The sequence below is a fragment of the Rattus norvegicus genome, chromosome 10 (genome assembly GCF_036323735.1).
Source record: "Rattus norvegicus strain BN/NHsdMcwi chromosome 10, GRCr8, whole genome shotgun sequence".
Lineage (NCBI taxonomy): Eukaryota > Metazoa > Chordata > Mammalia > Rodentia > Muridae > Rattus > Rattus norvegicus.
The window spans coordinates 12,582,259-12,600,672 of record NC_086028.1 but is presented as its reverse complement, the minus strand read 5'-3'; the positions used below and the strand labels follow the sequence as shown (position 1 = coordinate 12,600,672).

The window sequence follows — 18,414 nt, the reverse complement described above, 5'->3', positions numbered from 1 at the left end:
TCATAAATCGTATCTAGGAAAGGGATGGGGAGTATAAAGGAAGCTGTTAGAACTGCACTCAAGGGTCTATACATTTTCAGAAGTGCACACATTACTGTGGGCTGGGAAGACACAATTCCCAAGGATGTGGGTTTCTGAGGACAGGTATCCTTCAGGCGTGGAGAACTACACATTCCCCCATTTACCTTTTCACTCACTGAACATTACACTGTGTATTTCACAGGATTGAACCAGACCCTGAAATGTCAGTTACTCCCAGGGCAGCCTATAGATAGATGAGCCATAAGCCCTATGTGGTAAGTAATCAAATGTAAGAAAGAGAGAACTTTCCCTCAGATAGTGCCATGACTTCATTTTCTGTGCAGAGGAGAAGAAGAATGAGAACTGATTCTTCAACCCTAAAAGCTTAGATCAGTTTCAGGGAATTCTCTCTGGGTCTTCACACAGATTGCTTCATCACAAAGTTCTGACTATGAACTTACATGATATGTTCTACCTGTGTTGAACAAGAGGGACCAAGATCAGGCTTACACATCTACTTTCTGCTGGTCTTTAATGAGACACTCAGGAACTCTATTCCCAGTGGGACTTCATTCTTCTAACATGGAGTCATAGGGCAGTGATCATCCACTCTTTAACTTCTCAGAACCTAACCATATTCCCAAGATTTTCCAATCCTTAGAATAAAGAACACAATTGTCCAACACCTCCAAGGTAAAATGATAGAGGGGGCATGTTCTGATATTTTCAGGGCATTAGACATGCTGATGTTTCTTCTGCATCAAGTGCTGTTCATTCTCTCCCATAGAGGGGAGGGGGCAGCAGCAGGAGTCACAGGACAACCAGTTGCAACTTGAGATAAATACAAAAACTGGCTGCTTCTCTTTTCCTTTGAGCTTCTAAGGAGTGGGAGGAAGCCTGGAAATGTTATCAGATACAGGTAAGAGTGCTGTGCATGAATCCTTGTATGTTATATCTAATAAAACTAAATGAATCAATCTGGGGAATCAATACAACCTAAATCTGAAATTTGTAAATTGAGTATATGTAAATTAAGATCCCAGACTGGATCTTAATTCAGAAACTCTAATGCAGGATTAATGTGAACCTAATTATACCATCCAAACCTGAACACTGCCTTCTGACCTCTGCTTCTCCTTTCTGTAGCTGGGCTCAGACTCATGAGCAGCACCAATCAGTCGAGCATCTCAGAGTTCCTCCTCCTGGGACTCTCCAGGCAGCCCCAGCAGCAGCAGCTCCTCTTCTTGCTCTTCCTCACCATGTACCTGGCCACTGTCCTAGGAAACCTGCTCATCATCCTGGCCATCAGCACAGACTCCCGCCTGCACACCCCCATGTACTTCTTCCTCAGTAACCTGTCCTTTGTGGATGTCTGCTTCTCCTCCACTACTGTTCCCAAGGTACTGGCCAACTACATGCTCCAGAGTCAGGCCATTTCCTTCTCTGGGTGTCTCACCCAGCTGTATTTTCTCTGTGTGTTTAGTGACATGGACAATTTTTTGTTGGCTGTGATGGCCTATGACCGATTTGTGGCCATATGCCACCCTTTACAGTACACAATAGAGATGACCCATCAGGTCTGTGCCCTTCTTATTATGGGGTCATGGGTGGTAGCCAATCTGAATTGTCTGTTGCACATATTGCTCATGACTCGACTTTCCTTCTGTGCAGACAACATCATCCCCCACTTCTTTTGTGATGCAACTCCTCTTCTGAAACTCTCCTGCTCAAACACACATCTCAATGAGCTGATGATTCACACGGAGGGAGCTGTGATCATGGTCACCCCATTTGTCTGCATCCTCATCTCCTACATCCACATCACCTGTGCTGTCCTGAGAGTCTCATCCCCCAGGGGAGGATGGAAAGCCTTCTCCACCTGCAGTTCACACCTGGCTGTGGTCTGCCTCTTCTACGGCACCATCATATCCCTGTATTTCAACCCCTCATCCTCTCACTTAGCTGGGAGGGACATGGCAGCTGCTGTGATGTACACAGTGGTGACCCCCATGCTGAACCCTTTCATCTACAGCCTAAGGAACAGGGACATGAAAGGTGCTCTAAAGAAAGTGCTCACCATGAGATTTCCATCTAAGCAGTAATGTTGAAAGTGTTGAACATCACAGAGGGAACTATTGTCTAAGAATTCTTCATGTTTTGTCAATTATCTGAAACTTAGCACTTATCTTTTATAAGAAAAGCATCAATTATCTTTACCAGATACGTAGTCCAGGATACAAACCCTTTAGGTAAAAGAATGAAAAACTCTTTAACAAATATTGTTATTTGAATTATCATGTCAATGCCTTGGCAGAATGCACCATGTGCACTGTTGCACACTTTTGGAGAAGAGTGAGGTGTTTCAATGGGACAACACTGGAAAGTGAGTAATGGTAGGCTCAAAACTGGGTGATGTGTAAAAATGGGGAATTGACTCCTGCTCCAAATGGGATGTGGTTTTTGAGTTGGGATAATTCTGAATGCCTCTCTTCCTGACGTTCACGAGGGTTCAATAGAAGACTGTGTTCTACTTGGGCAAGCAGTAGCAGCTATACTCCTACGATATTTTCAGGACAATAGGTGTGCTCCTATTTTGTTGGCATCAGCAGATCCTCTGTTCTGGTCTTCAGTTGTGCTTACAACATCTTGTGCTGTCACTATGTCGGAGACCTATCTGCTTCTGACATTCTTTGCAATGCTCCCTGTCCTTGGCCAAGTGCCAGGAACCAAATGGGAATATCTGGGACACCTCTGGAAAACCACAGCTATTCATTCTCACCACAGAGCCTGAGTCCTTTTCACAGGAAAATTAGACTTGGTGTGTTGAGAAGGGAGGGATTGGAGCTCCAGAAACCCTCCCTCTGCAGCTCATTTGGACTTCTGATATTATTCTTAATATCTGGGCAGTATATAGCATCTAACATTTAGCAGGAAATATGATGATTCAATTAAAATGATCTGTGCCTTCTAAAGTTCTAGGTTGACTTTTCAGTCCCTTTGTCCTCTTTTCCTGTTTCTGTCAATGTCTACTGGTGTTCTCGTGTAGCAACTCTTTTGTTCATGTTTGCTGCTGCTGTTGTTCTTGTTGCTGTTGTTGTTGCTGTTGCTGTTGCTGCTGCTGCTGTTGTTGTTCTTGTTGTTTTTTATGAGACAGAGTCTTGCTATGCAGGCCTGGTTGTGCCGAATCTTTCACTTAGTAAAAAGTTTGTTAGGTTTCGATTTTTATTTCATAGTAAAACTTTTAAAGTTAGTGCCTGTAACTCAGTTTTACTGATCTTGTGTAGTTTTATTTCTAAGATTTTTCTTTTTCAATTGTAATGAAAATATCCATTTCTTTTATTTTTATCTTTTCATTATTTGTTTCTTTCTGTTTCACTCTGTCTCTCAGTCACCCTCCCTTCCTCCCTTCCTCCCTTCCTCCCTTCCTCCCTTCCTCCCTTCCTCCCTTCCTCCCTTCCTCCCTTCCTCCCTTCCTCCCTTCCTCCATCTACCCTTCACTCTTACCTTCCTCCCTCTCCCTTTCTTCCTTCCTTTCTTTCACACCATTTTAACTTGTGCTGCCATATATACTCTGATGTGTGGCCTTAACTGGACTGTGGTTGAGTTAAAGCTGCTACATTCTTAATGAAAACCATCTCTTCCTTTCCTGGTGGCTAACACTTGCTAACAGCTCTATAGCCAGAGGCTTCCAGAGAAACTCCATTGCCACTTCCTCTGCTAATTGTGTGTAGCTTCTGCTTACACAGATCTCATATGTGTTGTCACACTACTGTGAGCCAATGTGTGCAGCTTGACCCAAAAGACATTTACCACTTCTAGTTCTTACACTCTTTATGGTTAAAGATGGTAGGACTTCTGAGATGTGTGGATTGTTGTTTTCAAAGAAATTGGAGACATCTTCAGACATTATTTGTAAAAGCAGTTCCCCAACTCCTTCCTTCCTTTCCTTGTAGAATTCAGTCATGTATCTGGTAGTACTTCCTGCCTTCATCCTTTGTCTGTTGTCCTTCCTCTCTGAGCCCCAGCTTTGCACTACCACTCACCCTGTCTTCTGCTTTGCTCACTCTTTTTCCAGTACAAGTCTGCTAAGGGCCTCTAATGACCTGTTTCTTTTGATCAGGATCTTCCGATTACCTATCTCTACCTGATCCCTGCTATTCTCACATTTCTTTTTTCTGAAGTCTCTCTTTAATCTGGCAATTTTGTCAAACTTTTGCTTAGTTCCATTTTACATTTGCTTACTTGTTGTTTGTTTACTGTGCATGATTTCTGGTCAGTGAGTATGTCAGCCAGCTTTGTCTACATAGTGAGTTCCAGGACAGTGGGACTATGTGAGGACCCTGTTTCAGAGAGATAGAGAGAGAGAGAGAGAGAGAGAGAGAGACAGAGACAGAGACAGAGACAGAGACAGAGACACAGAGAGAGAGTCAGAGAGACAGAGAGACAGAGACAGAGACACAGAGACCTTGATTTTGATATATATCAATATCACAGTACTGATGCTGCAAATAGGGAAAATTTTATTTGATGCTAACAGAAAAACAATTCTACTACATTTGAGTGGATGTTTATGCAGAGTGACATACAATATTAAATCAGGAAAATGGTTAATTAAAAGGGAAAGGTCTTCTGCAATCACAGGATCCAGCATGTCATTGAATTGCACTCTTTATCCCTTTCTGTCATATCTATTTCATAAAAGAGGTATCCAAAATACTGCAAGTTTTTGTACTTCTATTTTTATTAATTTTATGTATGTCCACACCTTAGTAATTCTATTTCTCTTTTAAAACATGAAAATGTACAGAAGAATTTGAAATTTATTTTGAAATGACTAATATCACAGATCTATAGTGATGAGTTTGTGGCCAGCCTAGATTATATTATGGATTCTGGGTCATAGGCTACATTGTGAAATTCTGTCTCAATAAACAACATAAAACAAAAGAAAATTAATTTGAAACATGAAATGTTTTCTCCTCATCTTTCTTTTTCTTTTTTAAATTAATCATTCCAATTGTTTACATCTGAAATGATATGCCATTTCCCGGTCAACCCTCCACAAACCCCTGATACAACATCCACCCTTTCTCCCATCCCCTCTCCCTCCATGAGGGTGCTTCCCCACCCACCTATATAGGGAGCTGTATTGGATTTGTGCCTGGCCATTTTGTGACTGTATAGCTCAGAATGCCTACGTGACTCTTGGCTGCATGGCCACAAATGTTCAGCCCTAAAATGACTGCCATAAAGTCATGAGATTGTTGATAAAAAGCCTTTCCCATGAATTTACGGCACAAGAAGATAACAACCACAGAATGCTTCAGCCCAAGCAAATACCAGATGTCTCCTGAGCAAACACCTGGTGTCTCCACTGCATGACCTCTTCACCTCCTGCTATCAGAGTACCCTTGTCCCTCCTTCCTTTGTGTTTCACAAAGGGCACTCCCCCTATCTGAATGCCTTATAAGCTGTAACACTCACCCCAATAAATGAGACCTTGACAACAAAACCTTGCTTGGTCTCCTTCTTCCCCCCCCCCCCAACCCTCAGGTATCGCCTCTTCAGAACCCTGAATAACTAGACCCATTGGACCGGTCAAGTGGCGCTGAACAGGGACCCAAAGCACAGCCAACTACTGGACGACGGAGACAAGAGAGCTGCAGCGGGAATCGAGGGCTCTTCAGGCCATATCACTCATGCGTGGCTGGAAAGGGAGGTAAGGACCTGTCGAATAGTTGTTGTCCCATTGTCATGGGGAAGATATGGATTAAGGAGGCTTGTTTCATAGGAGAGATCAAGGGCTCACTCAGGGAGAGAGGATTAAGAGTTAAGAAAAAAGATTTAATTAAGTTCTTTTGTTTTATTGATGAAAAGTGTCCCTGGTTAATTTTAAGCAATTTTTTTTGTCTTTGTCAGAAACTTGTCTTTGGTTTATTATTGAAGGACCAGAAATTAATTCCTATGGTTGGAATAAGGTTGGAAAATGTTTAAATGTCTTATTGTGTAGAAAAGGATCCTAGGCGGTTCTGATTCAGGAGATAGTGTCTGTGTCTTTGTGTCTTTGTGTTTTGTGCCGTCTACTGTGTGTCTTAGGTCTTTGTTTTGTGTTACTTGTGACTTTGATGATGGGACAGACTTGACGACCCCTTTCTCTTTTCTTTTTTTTTTTTTTTTTTTTTTTTCCGGAGCTGGGGAATGAAACCCAGGGCCTTGCGCTTGCTAGGCAAGCACTCTACCACTGAGCTAAATCCCCAACCCAAAAATGTGTATCCCAGGCTGGCCTCGAACTCCAGATCCTCCTGCCTCTGCCTCCTTCAGCAAATCCTACCGGCCTGCGCCACCAGAGCTGGCACGACCCCTTTCTCTAACTCTTGACAACTAGACTGTTTTAAAAAAAAAAAGGACTCTGCTGCTCGGGGCGCTCCTTGGCGCGCCCTGCGGCATCAGCGCCCTGCGCGGCTCCTCCCAAGTGCTGCGCCCTCCGAGCCGGCATGGGGGCTGTGGGCCGACCGCGGTGCCATAGGCGCCAGGCCACTGCGGGGAAGCTGGACTGAAGCGGGCAGACGGGAGGGCTGTCTGGGTGTTCACGGGACATGGGCAGCTGGTTCAGTCCAGGAGCAACATACACGGCGGGTGCGGCGGCTGTGGCCAAAAGCCGCTACTATTGCCGCCCTTCTGACTCAGGTCTAGACCCTGCCTCTGAGGCCGAGTTAGAAGAGGGGAATGAGAGATAGAGTTTTAAATTAGCCCAAAACTCAGCAACAGGACCTGACTCAGGAAGACAGGTTGTTAAAAATGCAAGAGAATTACTTTCTTATCACCGGTGTGAGTAACTGTTCTGCCCCTGTGGTGTTTGTTTAATCCCCCACTGTGCCTTTTCAGCCATTGCTCCTGCAGGGAGCATTCCAGGAAACCGGTCAGCCCAAGCCTAACCAGATGTGTTTCAAATGCAGATGCTTCATCAACTCTGACACACTTTTACCCTAACAGGACAAGAGATAAAAATAATGAGGACCTGAGGACCCGACCCTTCTGATTTAGTAGCTCTGTTCCAGGAACCAGGGGGCCATAAAACCTTTTGGTGTCCCCTTATCTCCTGGAGCCGTAAAACAATCCTGTAACTTGTGGTATCTTTGACATTCCCCTTTAACATCCCCTTATCCCCTGGGGCTCACAGCCTCTTCCTTTAATTACTTTTTCTCCCAGCCTCTAAGGGGGGGACAACACAGAGTAGGGAAGTGTGGGGCTGAGGGTGACAAGCGTACAGGCCTGCTAACAAGCAAGCTACAGGCTGTGTGTGGGCAACAGCACAGCTCAGGCCAAGTCAGCATAAGAGGAGTTTCAAGGTGAAGAAGCCGGGGCAGAAGTAGGGACATATTGGGGTAAGATGGGCTAGAAAAGGCCTCGATGATTTGGACTAGCATGAGTAAAACTTGTAATAAAAAAGGGACAAGGTAATGGTAAGGTGTTTTTGTGTATGCTTTCTTTTAGAGTTATGTTTTAGTCTTTGGACTCTGATTAGAGATAGTTTACACCCTAGACATGAAAGAGAATGGGTTTGGGAAAAACAGTCCTCCCGGACTCTCCGCGGATGCTTTGGAGAAAGAGAAAAACTTTCAGAGCTCTCCTGGGAACAGAAGAAAGGCAGGAGATGTCCTGCCTCTCTGCTGGCTCCTATTGGAGAAATGCTTATTTCTGGTTCTGGGTTCCATAGGTAGGATATCTGGGTCCCTTCGGTGGGACACCATCTACTTTTTCCCCTCTATGTCTATTGTCTGTCACCAAGCTGTCCATGTCTGTCAGTTTATGTCTGTGGTTTTTGTTTCTCGTTGTTTAATTGTTTTATTTTTCATGTTCAAAAGAAAAAATGGTAAAACCTTTATCTGCTGGTCGTTCACACCTTGATTTGGTTTTAACTCGTTTCAAAAAAAAAAGGAACAAATGAATAAAAAACAGTTTCAATCAGCCTTTGGAGCCCTGCACCTGTAGCTAAGAGCCTAGATCAGCTGGAGAAGCTGCCCGGGGGCTGATGTCTGCAGGAGCTGATCTTAAAGGCGCCAACAGCTCCTCAGCTTCTATGGTACAGGAGCTAATGGCTGTTTCTGTTAGAAAAATCCCTGACTTATTATTAGCAGGTGACAAGGTGCTTCTCTTAAAATCACAGCTAGAAAAGTAAAAATGGTGCTTGGTCTAAATATTAAAAACATGTGTAGCCACTTCAATTTTGTTTCTGACTGGTTTTAAATGTATAAATATATTCTGCATGCCTTGGTCATGGATTATTGGCTTTTAAGTTATTAGATATGGTTAAAAAATTATATGTCAGTAACAGAAAGTTGACATAAAACTGGTAATTTGTATGGAGTCATTCTAGACAACATGTGGCATGAGCCAACCTTGGGAAACAGGTCTAAATTGAGATAATATTTTTATGGAACTCTTATCCTAGCAATCAGGCTTTTAAAAGAATTTAGGGCAATGTCTCTTTGTTGAGGTATTGGAGACCGCACCATCATGCATTCATATGTAGGAATTGGCAGTCAAACTTTGTAGCATGAAGGATAGACTCGGTGTCTTGGAGACTAGATTTTGGAGACTAGATTGTTGGAAGTTGAGTTTTGCTTTCCAAGGTTGTGGTTTGCCCTGAAGTTATCTGTATTTTGATACTAATTCTACTGCCCCAAGGACAGCTGCCTAGTCATGTACTCAGAACTCAGGTGACTTCCCAAAGTTGTGGTTGTGCTCTGATGTTACAAGGAGAACTTAAGGATTGTGATTAAGGATTGCCAGTGTTACATTGACTAGCTCAAACTTATTTATAATTAAGAAAAAATCAAACAGGTAGAGATTGTTACAGGATTTACAAAGGACTGATGAGGTTTTGGAACTTATGAGAGCATTACAGCCTGTTTGTTTACTCCAACTGCCATTTCAAGATAGATTTAGAGGATTGTTTTTATGCAATTTGTTTACATCCTGGCGAGTGTGAGAAGTTTTCATTTCGTGAGCTTGCTTATAATTTTACAGAGCCCATGAAATGATATTGAAAGAACCTAGCTCGAGTCTCAGGATGGCGTGCCCCAGGAAACACCGATCCCGGATGAGCCCCCAAATGAAAGATTCCCTAAGGGAGACCCTTACTCAAGTCTCGGGAAATTGCGGATCCCAGACACAGAGAGACCATTTTGGATGTAAGAAGCAAAAGCGAGGTTTATTACAGACATCTATTACGGGCGATCTCCGGGCTGACACGTATCCCGCGCAGGAGACAGAGGTGTCGACCCTGAAACTCAAAAGTCAGGGGTTTATATAGGGAAGGCTAGGGGGTTTGGCGCGGTTACACACAATTGGCTAATTTCTGGCGCGGCTATAAGTGACTGGCTCATTTAAACATGGCAGTGAGATTACAGCACAGCAGAAGAGTACGTGCTGACTGGCGTGTACAGGATTTTAGAAGCTAGGGGCTTATCAGGGTTTGAAGGACATCTGGTTAAGGTGTGACTCTGAGTAAGCTGGGGGAGGTGCCCTTCTGCCAGATGGTTTGAGTCAGTCCTGATAACTCAGGCTGGTTCCTGCATTTCTTTTCTTTATCTTTATGGTCTGTTAGTCCTAGCGGCAGGGTGGGTCTGCCTGGACTTGCTTTTCACAGTGTTTAGCCCTGAGTCTGTGAATTTTGAAACTTATTCTTTTAACTTTATTTTTTTAAACCTTAAATCTGTATAATTTTCCTTTCAATATCATTAAAATTTTTACAAAAAATGGCTAATAGCCTTATATTATGTAATTTTGTCACTTCTTCAATGTAAGAGGTTAAAACTTTAAATCTTTCAGTGTATATGGAAATTGTTACTACAAACCTTTGCTCTCAAAATGAGCTTTAATATTTGGGGAGTAGCTGTTGCACTACTCCAGAAAAGAATATTTGAAACTAATTTTAAGCTTCTAAGTATATGTTACTTGGCTAGAGGACTTACCAGAGGACTTAGGCCTTTGTTTGTTATCCTCATTGGAGATAAAGCTTCAGTTGTGTTAATACAGAATTGTAGGCTAGAGTCTTGAAAGTATTTTAAAAAGAAACCTGGTAAAACATATCTTATTCCAAACAGCAATTAAATTGGTTATTACAAATACTGATATTTGGCCTATTACATAAACAAATCTTTCAGGCAAAATTCATACTTTTACTCTTTGCATGCTTTTGTATTTACTGTAAATTAGTACATACTGAAAGACCCTCAGACAGAGGAGACTCTCGCTCCAGTCCTGAGGACACTCATCACCCCACGAACATAAGGGACTCAGTCTTGATGTAAAAACAAGAGGTTTACTTTGGGATACCAATGCATTAGGGCTCAACACGGTCCTCACGCAGGAGGGATGTGAAGAGCCTCAAACAACAGAAATGTACAGCTTAAATGGTCATTAAAGATTACACAGTTTCATTAGCTCAGCTATTTCGGTGCCAAGGATAACTATGCAGATGTTTCTCATCCTGGAATTCCTGGGATAAGGCGGTAACCACATCAATGCAGCTATTTCAGTACCAAGGATTTCTGACTTGATATATGTTTTCTTATCCTGGGATTCCCAGGACAAGGACCAAGGATATCTGTCTTGGCAGGTGTTTCTCTTCTGGAGTTCCTAGGACAAAGCTATAGCTATGTCAGCATAGCTGCATTCAGTACCAAGGACATCTCACTTCTATAGTGGTCAGTTAGCTTCCCAGAGATGTTTCTTGTCTTGTAATTGCCCTGCAGTAAATATGTTCTATACCATCTGTTCTTATGGTCTGGCAGCTTCCTAGAGAGCGGGTAGGAATGTGCTTTCTGTACTTTCTGGTCTAATGTCTAACATCTGGGGGCTGAACAAGGGCCACCTTAAAAGATTCTCATTCTTAAGAAATGGCTGCACTAATATCAAACGGGGATCTTTCAATATAACCCATAGAAAATGTGCTTACTGTATTTATAGGCAGTTCATCTAATAAAAATGCTACATATATGATTGGACCACTTGTTTATTCTCCCCTGCTTCAGCACAGATTATTAAATTACATGCTATAGCCACTGTTTTTAAAATGTTAAAAAAATCAAGCTTTCAATACATATACTGATAGCCAATGTGTGGCTTAAGGTTTACAATTGATTAAAAAGTTTTCCTTTTTTTTAGATACTACTAACCCTCAAATTTTACAATTACTTAGTGCTTTATCAGAGGCAAGTTTTGTACATGAAATCAGTGAGTGATGATTTCAGTGTGAATGTCTGACAACTCACTGTCCTTTCAGTGCTCTGCCTCAGACAACTAAACAAAACCATAGACTCACACCCAGCTCCTTGGAAATGATAATGGAGTTGATAGCACACCCTCACAGAAAGAGGAAGACTCCATTTGCTTACTCTCAACTTCCAGCCTCACCTTGCCAACTCAGGGATTTCTAAGTAAGGCTAAATCTGGACCATGTTTACAGGATTTGGCATTTCTAATTAATGCTTATGTTTAGGTAAATAAAGCTGATGAGGGGCTGGAGAGATGGCTTAGTGGTTAAGAGCACTAAGTACTGTTCCTTTATAGGCCATTTAAGAACTCAAACTGGACTGCCTGGACCTATAGGCCTTACATAGTAACAATTAGTCAAAAAATCTCATTCTTTATATTACCAAAACAATAATGCTGGAGACAATAATTTGTTATAAAAATCAAAGTATATATTTTAACAATATCTTAATAAATAAAAGGGGGAGTTATCCCTGTATGCTAAATAATGGTCTTTTTATTTCAATTTTAAAATTTTGACGCCGAGGAACACTCTGAGTGTTTATGGCACCCTACAACTAGGCATACTTCTGCCTAGGTGAAATAGAAAGATCCACATATTGGCATGATCCTGTCCAGGTATTTTTATGGGGAAGAGGGAATCTTTGTGTTTTTTCTACAGGATGCTACAGGAGTGTGCCAGCTGCCTGAGTGGCTGGTGAGACATGCTGATCCTGGGAGCATGAAGATTCAGCTCTCCTGGTTCAGGTCCCCGGAGTCATTCCTGTGCCCTTGGAGGAAGATGGAGACTTTTTAGGATTTACCCTCACCAAGGTATTTTGGGAGAACATATGTTCCCTCCTCACCAGCTGTTAGAAATATGCAACCATACCTTGGTTGTTAACAAACATGAGTTCCTGCTTGCCCCAAATCATACCTATCTGGCATGTTCATCAGGGCTGACTACCTATGTAATAATATCTGATTTCTTGCAGCAGCGTGATTATTGTGTATTAGTACAATTACTCCCCAGACTCAACATTCATGAGCCACAAGATATCTTGGATTTTTGGGATAGAAACGCTGGTGCACCTCATCGAAAAAAAAGAGAGAGCCTATATTGGCCATCACTCTCGCAGTTCTCTTGGGGTTAGGGACAGCAGGGACAGGCACAGGCATCACTTCTCTTGTGACCTCCCAACAAAATCAACAACCCTATCATTTACTCAGTGCTGCAATTGACCAGGACCTAGCTGAACTGAGAGAGGGCTTAGCCAATTTAAAAGATTCTGTTGCCTCCCTTTCAGAAGTAGTATTGCAAAATAGAAGAGGGCTTGATTTGCTCTTCCTACAACAAGGAGGATTTTGTGCAGCCTTAAAAGAGGAATGCTGTGTTTATGTAGGTAAGACTGGACTTGTAGAAGACAGTCTAAGAAAAGTGAGAGATAGCCTAGAAAAATGAAAGAGAGAACGAGAACAACAAGAGTCCTGGTATAAAAACTGGTTCTCTACATCCCCATGGCTCTCTACCCTGTTGCCTTCGATTTTAGGACCCCTTGTGGGCCTGCATCTGTTGATTTCCTTCAGTCCTTGGGCCTTTCAACAACTTACACGCTTTATTAAATCACAAATAGATTCTGCTTTGCCTAGAAATTCTGTTTCAGTACATTATCATTGCTTGGAGACTGGAACAGCTGAGGAGAACCAGAGAGATGATAAACAAGATGAGGTGCCCACAACATATCAGGAGAGGCTCAACTTCCACAATCTCCTAAATTAATGCCACCTGGCCCCTACTCTTTCGCCCCTGGGCTCAAGTAAAAGGAATGAGAAGATGACCCAAAGTAGCCATATTTAGTGACGGGCAACTTCCTCTGACCCTTGACCAATCTAAGACACGGAGCCTTGAGGGTGACAAGGTAATCCTATGACGGATAAGGCTAGGGTTCGAGGGGTTGATCCTAAGACAGAGGTGGCTACACCCCATTTAAACGTACAGGCCGGTCAAATGCTCCTCTGCCCAGTTTCTCCCCCCAAAAAACACACAAGTGTAGCCCAGAACGGTGTGTTACCGCATAACTTCATTCCTAGACATTGGGGTGCAGTCCTAACTGCAAGAGTGGCTTGCCATGGCCGAGCTGGGCACTCTGTGAGGCATGTCTGATCTCTCTCAGACCACTACTTCCATCTAATGGTCTTTTATAAGAGAAAAATAGGGGAGATGTAGGAAGCCGTATTAGATTTGGGGCTGGCCGTTTTGTGACTGTATAGCTCAGAATGCCTACGTGACTGCATGCCACAGATGTTCAGCCCTAAAATGACTGCCATAAAGTCATGAGATTGTTGATCAAAAGCCTTTCCCATGAATTTATGGCACAAGAAGATAACAACCACAGAATGCTTCAGCCCGAGCAAATACCAGATGTCTCCTGAGCAAACACCCGGTGTCTCCACCACATGACTTCTTCACCTCCTGCTATCAGAGTACCCTCGTCCCTCCTTCCTTTGTGTTTCACAAAGGGCACTCCCCCTATCTGAATGCCTTATAAGCTGTAACACTCACCCCAATAAATGAGACCTTGACAACAGAACCTTGCTTGGTCTCCTTCTTTTCTCCCCCCCCCCTTGACCCTCAGGTAGCACCTCTTCAGAACCCTGAATAACTAGACTCACTGGATGGGTCACACCTAACCTCTCTTGCCCAAGCACTCTAGTATCCCCCTATGCTGAGGCTTCAAACCTCCCCAGGACCAATTGCTGTCAGGCAAGGCCATCCTCTGCTACATCTGTAGTCATGAACCCCTCCCTGTAAACTCCTTGGTTGGTTGTCTAGTCTCTGGGAGCACTGGATGGTCTGGTCAGCCTATATTGTTCTTTTTCTGGATTTGCAATACCCCCTGTGCTCCTCTAGTCCTTTTGCATCTCTGCCCCAGAGTCGCTGAGCTCAGTCTGATGGTTAGCTCCAAGCACTGACACCTGCATTGGTCAGATGCTGGCTGGACCTCCCAAAGAGCAGCCATGCCAAGTTCCTGTCAACAAGTACCTCTTGACCACAGCTACAGTGTAGGTTTTGATGTCTACAGACAGGATGAATCCCCAGGTGAGCATCCCCGGATGGCCCTTCTTTCAGACTCTGCTCATTTTTTGTCCCCTTTCTTCCTTTGGACAGTAACATTTCTGGGTTAAAAACTCTGAAATGGGTGGTGCCCTCATCACTCCAGAGGGGACCTTGCCTATCTGCTGGAGGTGGCCTCTATAGGTATTATCTCCCCCTTTGCTGCATGCATTTCAGCTAAGGTCATCTTTTTTGGATCCTGGGAACCTCTTGCTTCCCTGGTATATGGGACCCTCCAATGGCTATCCCCGGTTCCTCATTCCTCCCCTGCTACATACTTGTATTTGATTACCTGATATTCTGTACCTCTCCCATCCCTTCCAGTACCTGATACTGCCCCTTATTTCCTCCTTCTCCTCTCTCCCTCCCAGGTCCCCATCTCCCTCCACCTCCCGTGATGAGGCTGTTCCCCTCTAAAGATGGGAATGAAGCATCCCTACCCTGGTCATCCTTCCTCCTAAGCTCCATATGGTCTGTGGATTGAATCCTGGGCATTGTGCACATTTGGACTACTATCCACTTATCAGTGAGTACATCCCAAGTGTGTTCTTTTGTGACTGGTTTATCTCACTCAAGGTGATATTTTCCAGTGTCAATTTCATGAAGTCATTGTTTTTAATAGCTGAGCAATACTCCATTGTGTAAATGTACCATATTTTCTGTATGCATTCTTCTGCTGAGGGACATCTGGTTTATTTCCAGCATTTGGCTGTTATAAATAACACAGCTATGAACCTATGGAGCATGTATCCTTATTATATGTTTGAAAATTTTTCAGATATATGTTCAATAAATAGCTAGATCTTCAGGTAAAACTATTTCCAAATTTCTTAGAATCAGCCAGATTGATTTCCAGAGTGGTTGTATCAGCTTTAAGTCCAACAAGCAATGAAGAAGTGGTCCTCTTTCTTCATATCCTCACCAGCATTTGCTGTCACCTGCATTTTTTATCTTAGCCATTCTGACTGATGTTGACATGAAATCTCATGGCCATTTTGATTTGCATTTCCCTGATGACTAAGGATGTTGAACATTTCTTTAGGTTTTTCTCAGCCATTTGATATTCCTCAGTTGAGAATTCTGTTTCACTCTGTATTCCACTTTTTAATAGGATTATTTGACTCTCTGGATTATAACTTTTGAATTCTTCATATTTTGGATATTAGCCCTCTATTGGATGGAGGGTTTGTTGATAGCTTTTGCCAATCTGTAGGTTGCCTTTTTGTACTATTAATAGTTCCCTTTGGCTCACAGAAGCTTTTCAATTTTATGATGGCCCATTTGTCGACTGTTGATCTTAAAGCATTAGTATTCTGTTCTGGAAATTTTCCCCAGTGCCCAAGTGATTGAGACTCTTCCCCACTTTTTCTTCTATTAGTTTGAGTTTATCTGGTTTTATATGGAGGTCCTTGAACCTCTTGGACTTGAGCTTTGTACAGGATGATAAGAAGATGTTGATTTGCATTTTTCTACATGCAGATCAACAGTTGAACCAGCACCATTTTTCAAAATGTTCTCTTTTTTCCACTATATGATTTTGACTTCTTTGTCAAAGATCAAGTGACCATAGGGGTGTGGGTTCATTTCTGGGTCTTCAATTCTATTCCACTGATCTACCTGCCTGTCTCTGTATCAATACCATGCAGTTTTTATAACTACTTCTTTGTACTATACCTTGAGGTCAGGGATGGTGATTCTCCCAGAAATTCTAGTGCTGTTGAGAATAGTTTTCAATATCATGGGGTTTTTGTTATTCCAAATAAATTTGCAAATTTGGGTATGTTGAACCTTTACTTTCATTAAATTCTTTTTTTTTTTTTTTTGGTTCTTTTTTTCGGAGCTGGGGACCGAACCCAGGGCCTTGCGCTTCCTAGGTAAGTGCTCTACCACTGAGCTAAATCCCCAGCCCCTCATTAAATTCTTAAAGTCTTTGATTTCTTTCTTTTTTTCTTCCCTGACCAAGTGATCATTGAGTAGAAAGTTGTTCAGCTTTCATGTCTATGTGGTCTTGCCGTTGTTTTTGTTGTTACTGAAGACCAGCCTCAATCCATTGTGGTCTGATAGAATACCTGAGATTAATTCAATGTTCTTGATTGTGTTGAGTTTTGTTTTGTGTCTAATACATTATTCTTTTTTGAGAAGGTTCCATGAAGTATTGAGAATAAGGTTTATTGTCTTGTTTTAGGGTGAAATGTTCTGTAGATATCTGTTAAATCCATTTGCAACATAAGTTTTTTTTTTTTAGTTTTACTGTATCTTTTTAGTTTCTGTTTCCATGATTGTGCATTGGTGAGAGTGGTGTGTTGAAATTTCCTGCCATTATTGTGTTATGTTCAATGTCAGCTCTGAGCTTCTGTAAAGTTTATTTAACAAATTTGCATGCCTTTGTGTTTGGAGCATAGATGTTCAGAACTGAGAGTTCCTCTTGGTGGATTTTTCCTTTGATGAGTATGTAATGTCCTTACCCATCGTTTTTGATGACTTTTGGTTGAAAGTCTATTTTCTTGGCTATTAGAATAGTTACTCCACCTTGTTTCTTGGGACCATTTGCTTGGCAAAATTTTTCCAGGGTTTCATTTTAACGTAATGTCTATCTTTGTCACTGAGGTGTGATTCCTGTGTGCAGCAAAATGCTGGATCCTGTTTACATATACAGTCTGCTAGGCTATGTCTTTTTTTTTTGGCTATGTCTTTTTATTAGGGAATTGAGTCCATTGATATTGAGAGGTATTAGTGACCAATGATTGTTGCTTTCTGTTATTTTTGTTGTTAGAGGTAGAATTACGTTTATGTTTATCTCTTCTATAGGATTTGTTATGAAAAGATTAATTTCTTGATTTTCTTGTATGCAGTTTCCCTCACTGTGTTGGACTTTTCCTTATCCTCAGTAGGGGTGGATTAGCAGAAAGATATTGTGTAAATTTGGTTTTGTCTTTAAATACCTTGATTTCTCCATCTATGTTAATTCAGAATTTGCTGGGTGTAGTAGCCTGGGTTGGTCTTTATGTTCTCTTCGGGTGTGCATGACATCTTCCCAAGGTCTTCTTGCTTTTATAGTCTCTCCTGAGAAGTCTGATGTGATTCTGATAGGTCTGTCTTTATATATCACTTGATGTTTTTCACTTACTACTTTTAATATTCTTTCCTTTTTCTGTACACTTGATGGTTGTTTTTTTTTTTTTTTTATGTGATGGGAAGAATTTCTTCTCTGGTCCAATCTGTTTGGTGTTCTGTGCTTTTTGTATGCTTAAGGGCATCTCTTTCTTTAGTTTAGGTGGTTTTGTACTGTAATTTTGTTGAAGAATTTTTGCTGCCCCTTTGAGTTGGGAATCTTTACTCTCTTCTAGACCAATTATTCTTCAGTTTGGTCTTTTCATTGTGTCTTCGATTTCTTGAATGTTTTGAGTTAGGACTTTTAGTTTTTGTATTTATGTGACTGTTGTGTTGATGTCTTCTACAGTATATTCTACAACTGAGATTCTATTCTATCTCTTGTAGTTCCTTGGTGATGCTTGCATCTGTGACTCCTGCTCTCTTTTCTAGGTTTTCCATCTCCAGGGCTGACTCACTTAGTGTTTTCTTTAATGTTTCTATTTCTATTTTTAGATCCTGAATGTTTTGTCCAATTCCTTCACCTGTTCTCCTGTATTTCTTTAATGGATTTATGTATTTCCTCTTTAAGAATTTCTACTTGTTTACTTGTGTTCTCCAGTATTTCTTTATGAGAGTTATTTATGTTCATCTTAAAGTCCTCTGTAATCTTCATCAAATGAGAATTTTGATCTAAATCTTGCCTTTTAGGTCTGTTGGGGTACCAAGGCTTGCAGCGGTGAGAGATCTGGGTTTTGAGGTTGCCAAGTCATATTGGCTTCTGTTGCTTATGTTCTTGTACTTGAAGCTTACCATCTGGTTATCTCTGGTGTTGAGTGGTCTCACTGTATCTGACCAGATCCTGTCCTTCCTGTGAGCCTGTGATCCTGTGGTCCTAGATGTGTGAGAACTCCTGAGAAGTCAAGCTG

At 41.9% G+C, this 18,414-nt stretch overlaps 2 protein-coding genes across 3 annotated transcripts in view; both read left to right on the top strand.

Annotated features, from left to right (window-relative positions):
- The window catches only part of Or1f20 (olfactory receptor family 1 subfamily F member 20), a 57,463-nt gene extending 42,423 nt beyond the window's left edge, over positions 1 to 15,040 (top strand). Inside the window, exons 3-4 of one of the 2 annotated variants that reach the window (XR_010055220.1) lie at positions 5,575 to 5,740; positions 11,963 to 15,040. Coding sequence is in view for 1 of the 2 variants with exons in the window: in XM_039086527.2 (XP_038942455.1) it covers positions 5,575 to 5,605 (31 nt within the window). In the remaining variant the exon portion in view is untranslated. Of the gene's footprint in view, positions 1 to 5,574; positions 6,318 to 11,962 lie in introns of those variants that run through there. The other variant, XM_039086527.2, reaches the window with a different exon arrangement.
- On the top strand, positions 1,182 to 2,123 carry Or1f20b (olfactory receptor family 1 subfamily F member 20B). Its single transcript, NM_214824.1, has one exon. It carries the CDS (start codon positions 1,182 to 1,184, stop codon positions 2,121 to 2,123), a length of 942 nt encoding a protein of 313 aa, NP_999989.1.
- Positions 15,041 to 18,414: the final 3,374 nt, after the last annotated feature.

Excerpts from the sequence above, each read along its gene's own strand:
- Or1f20b (NM_214824.1), top strand. The coding sequence starts at position 1,182 with ATGAGCAGCACCAATCAGTCGAGCATCTCAGAGTTCCTCCTCCTGGGA.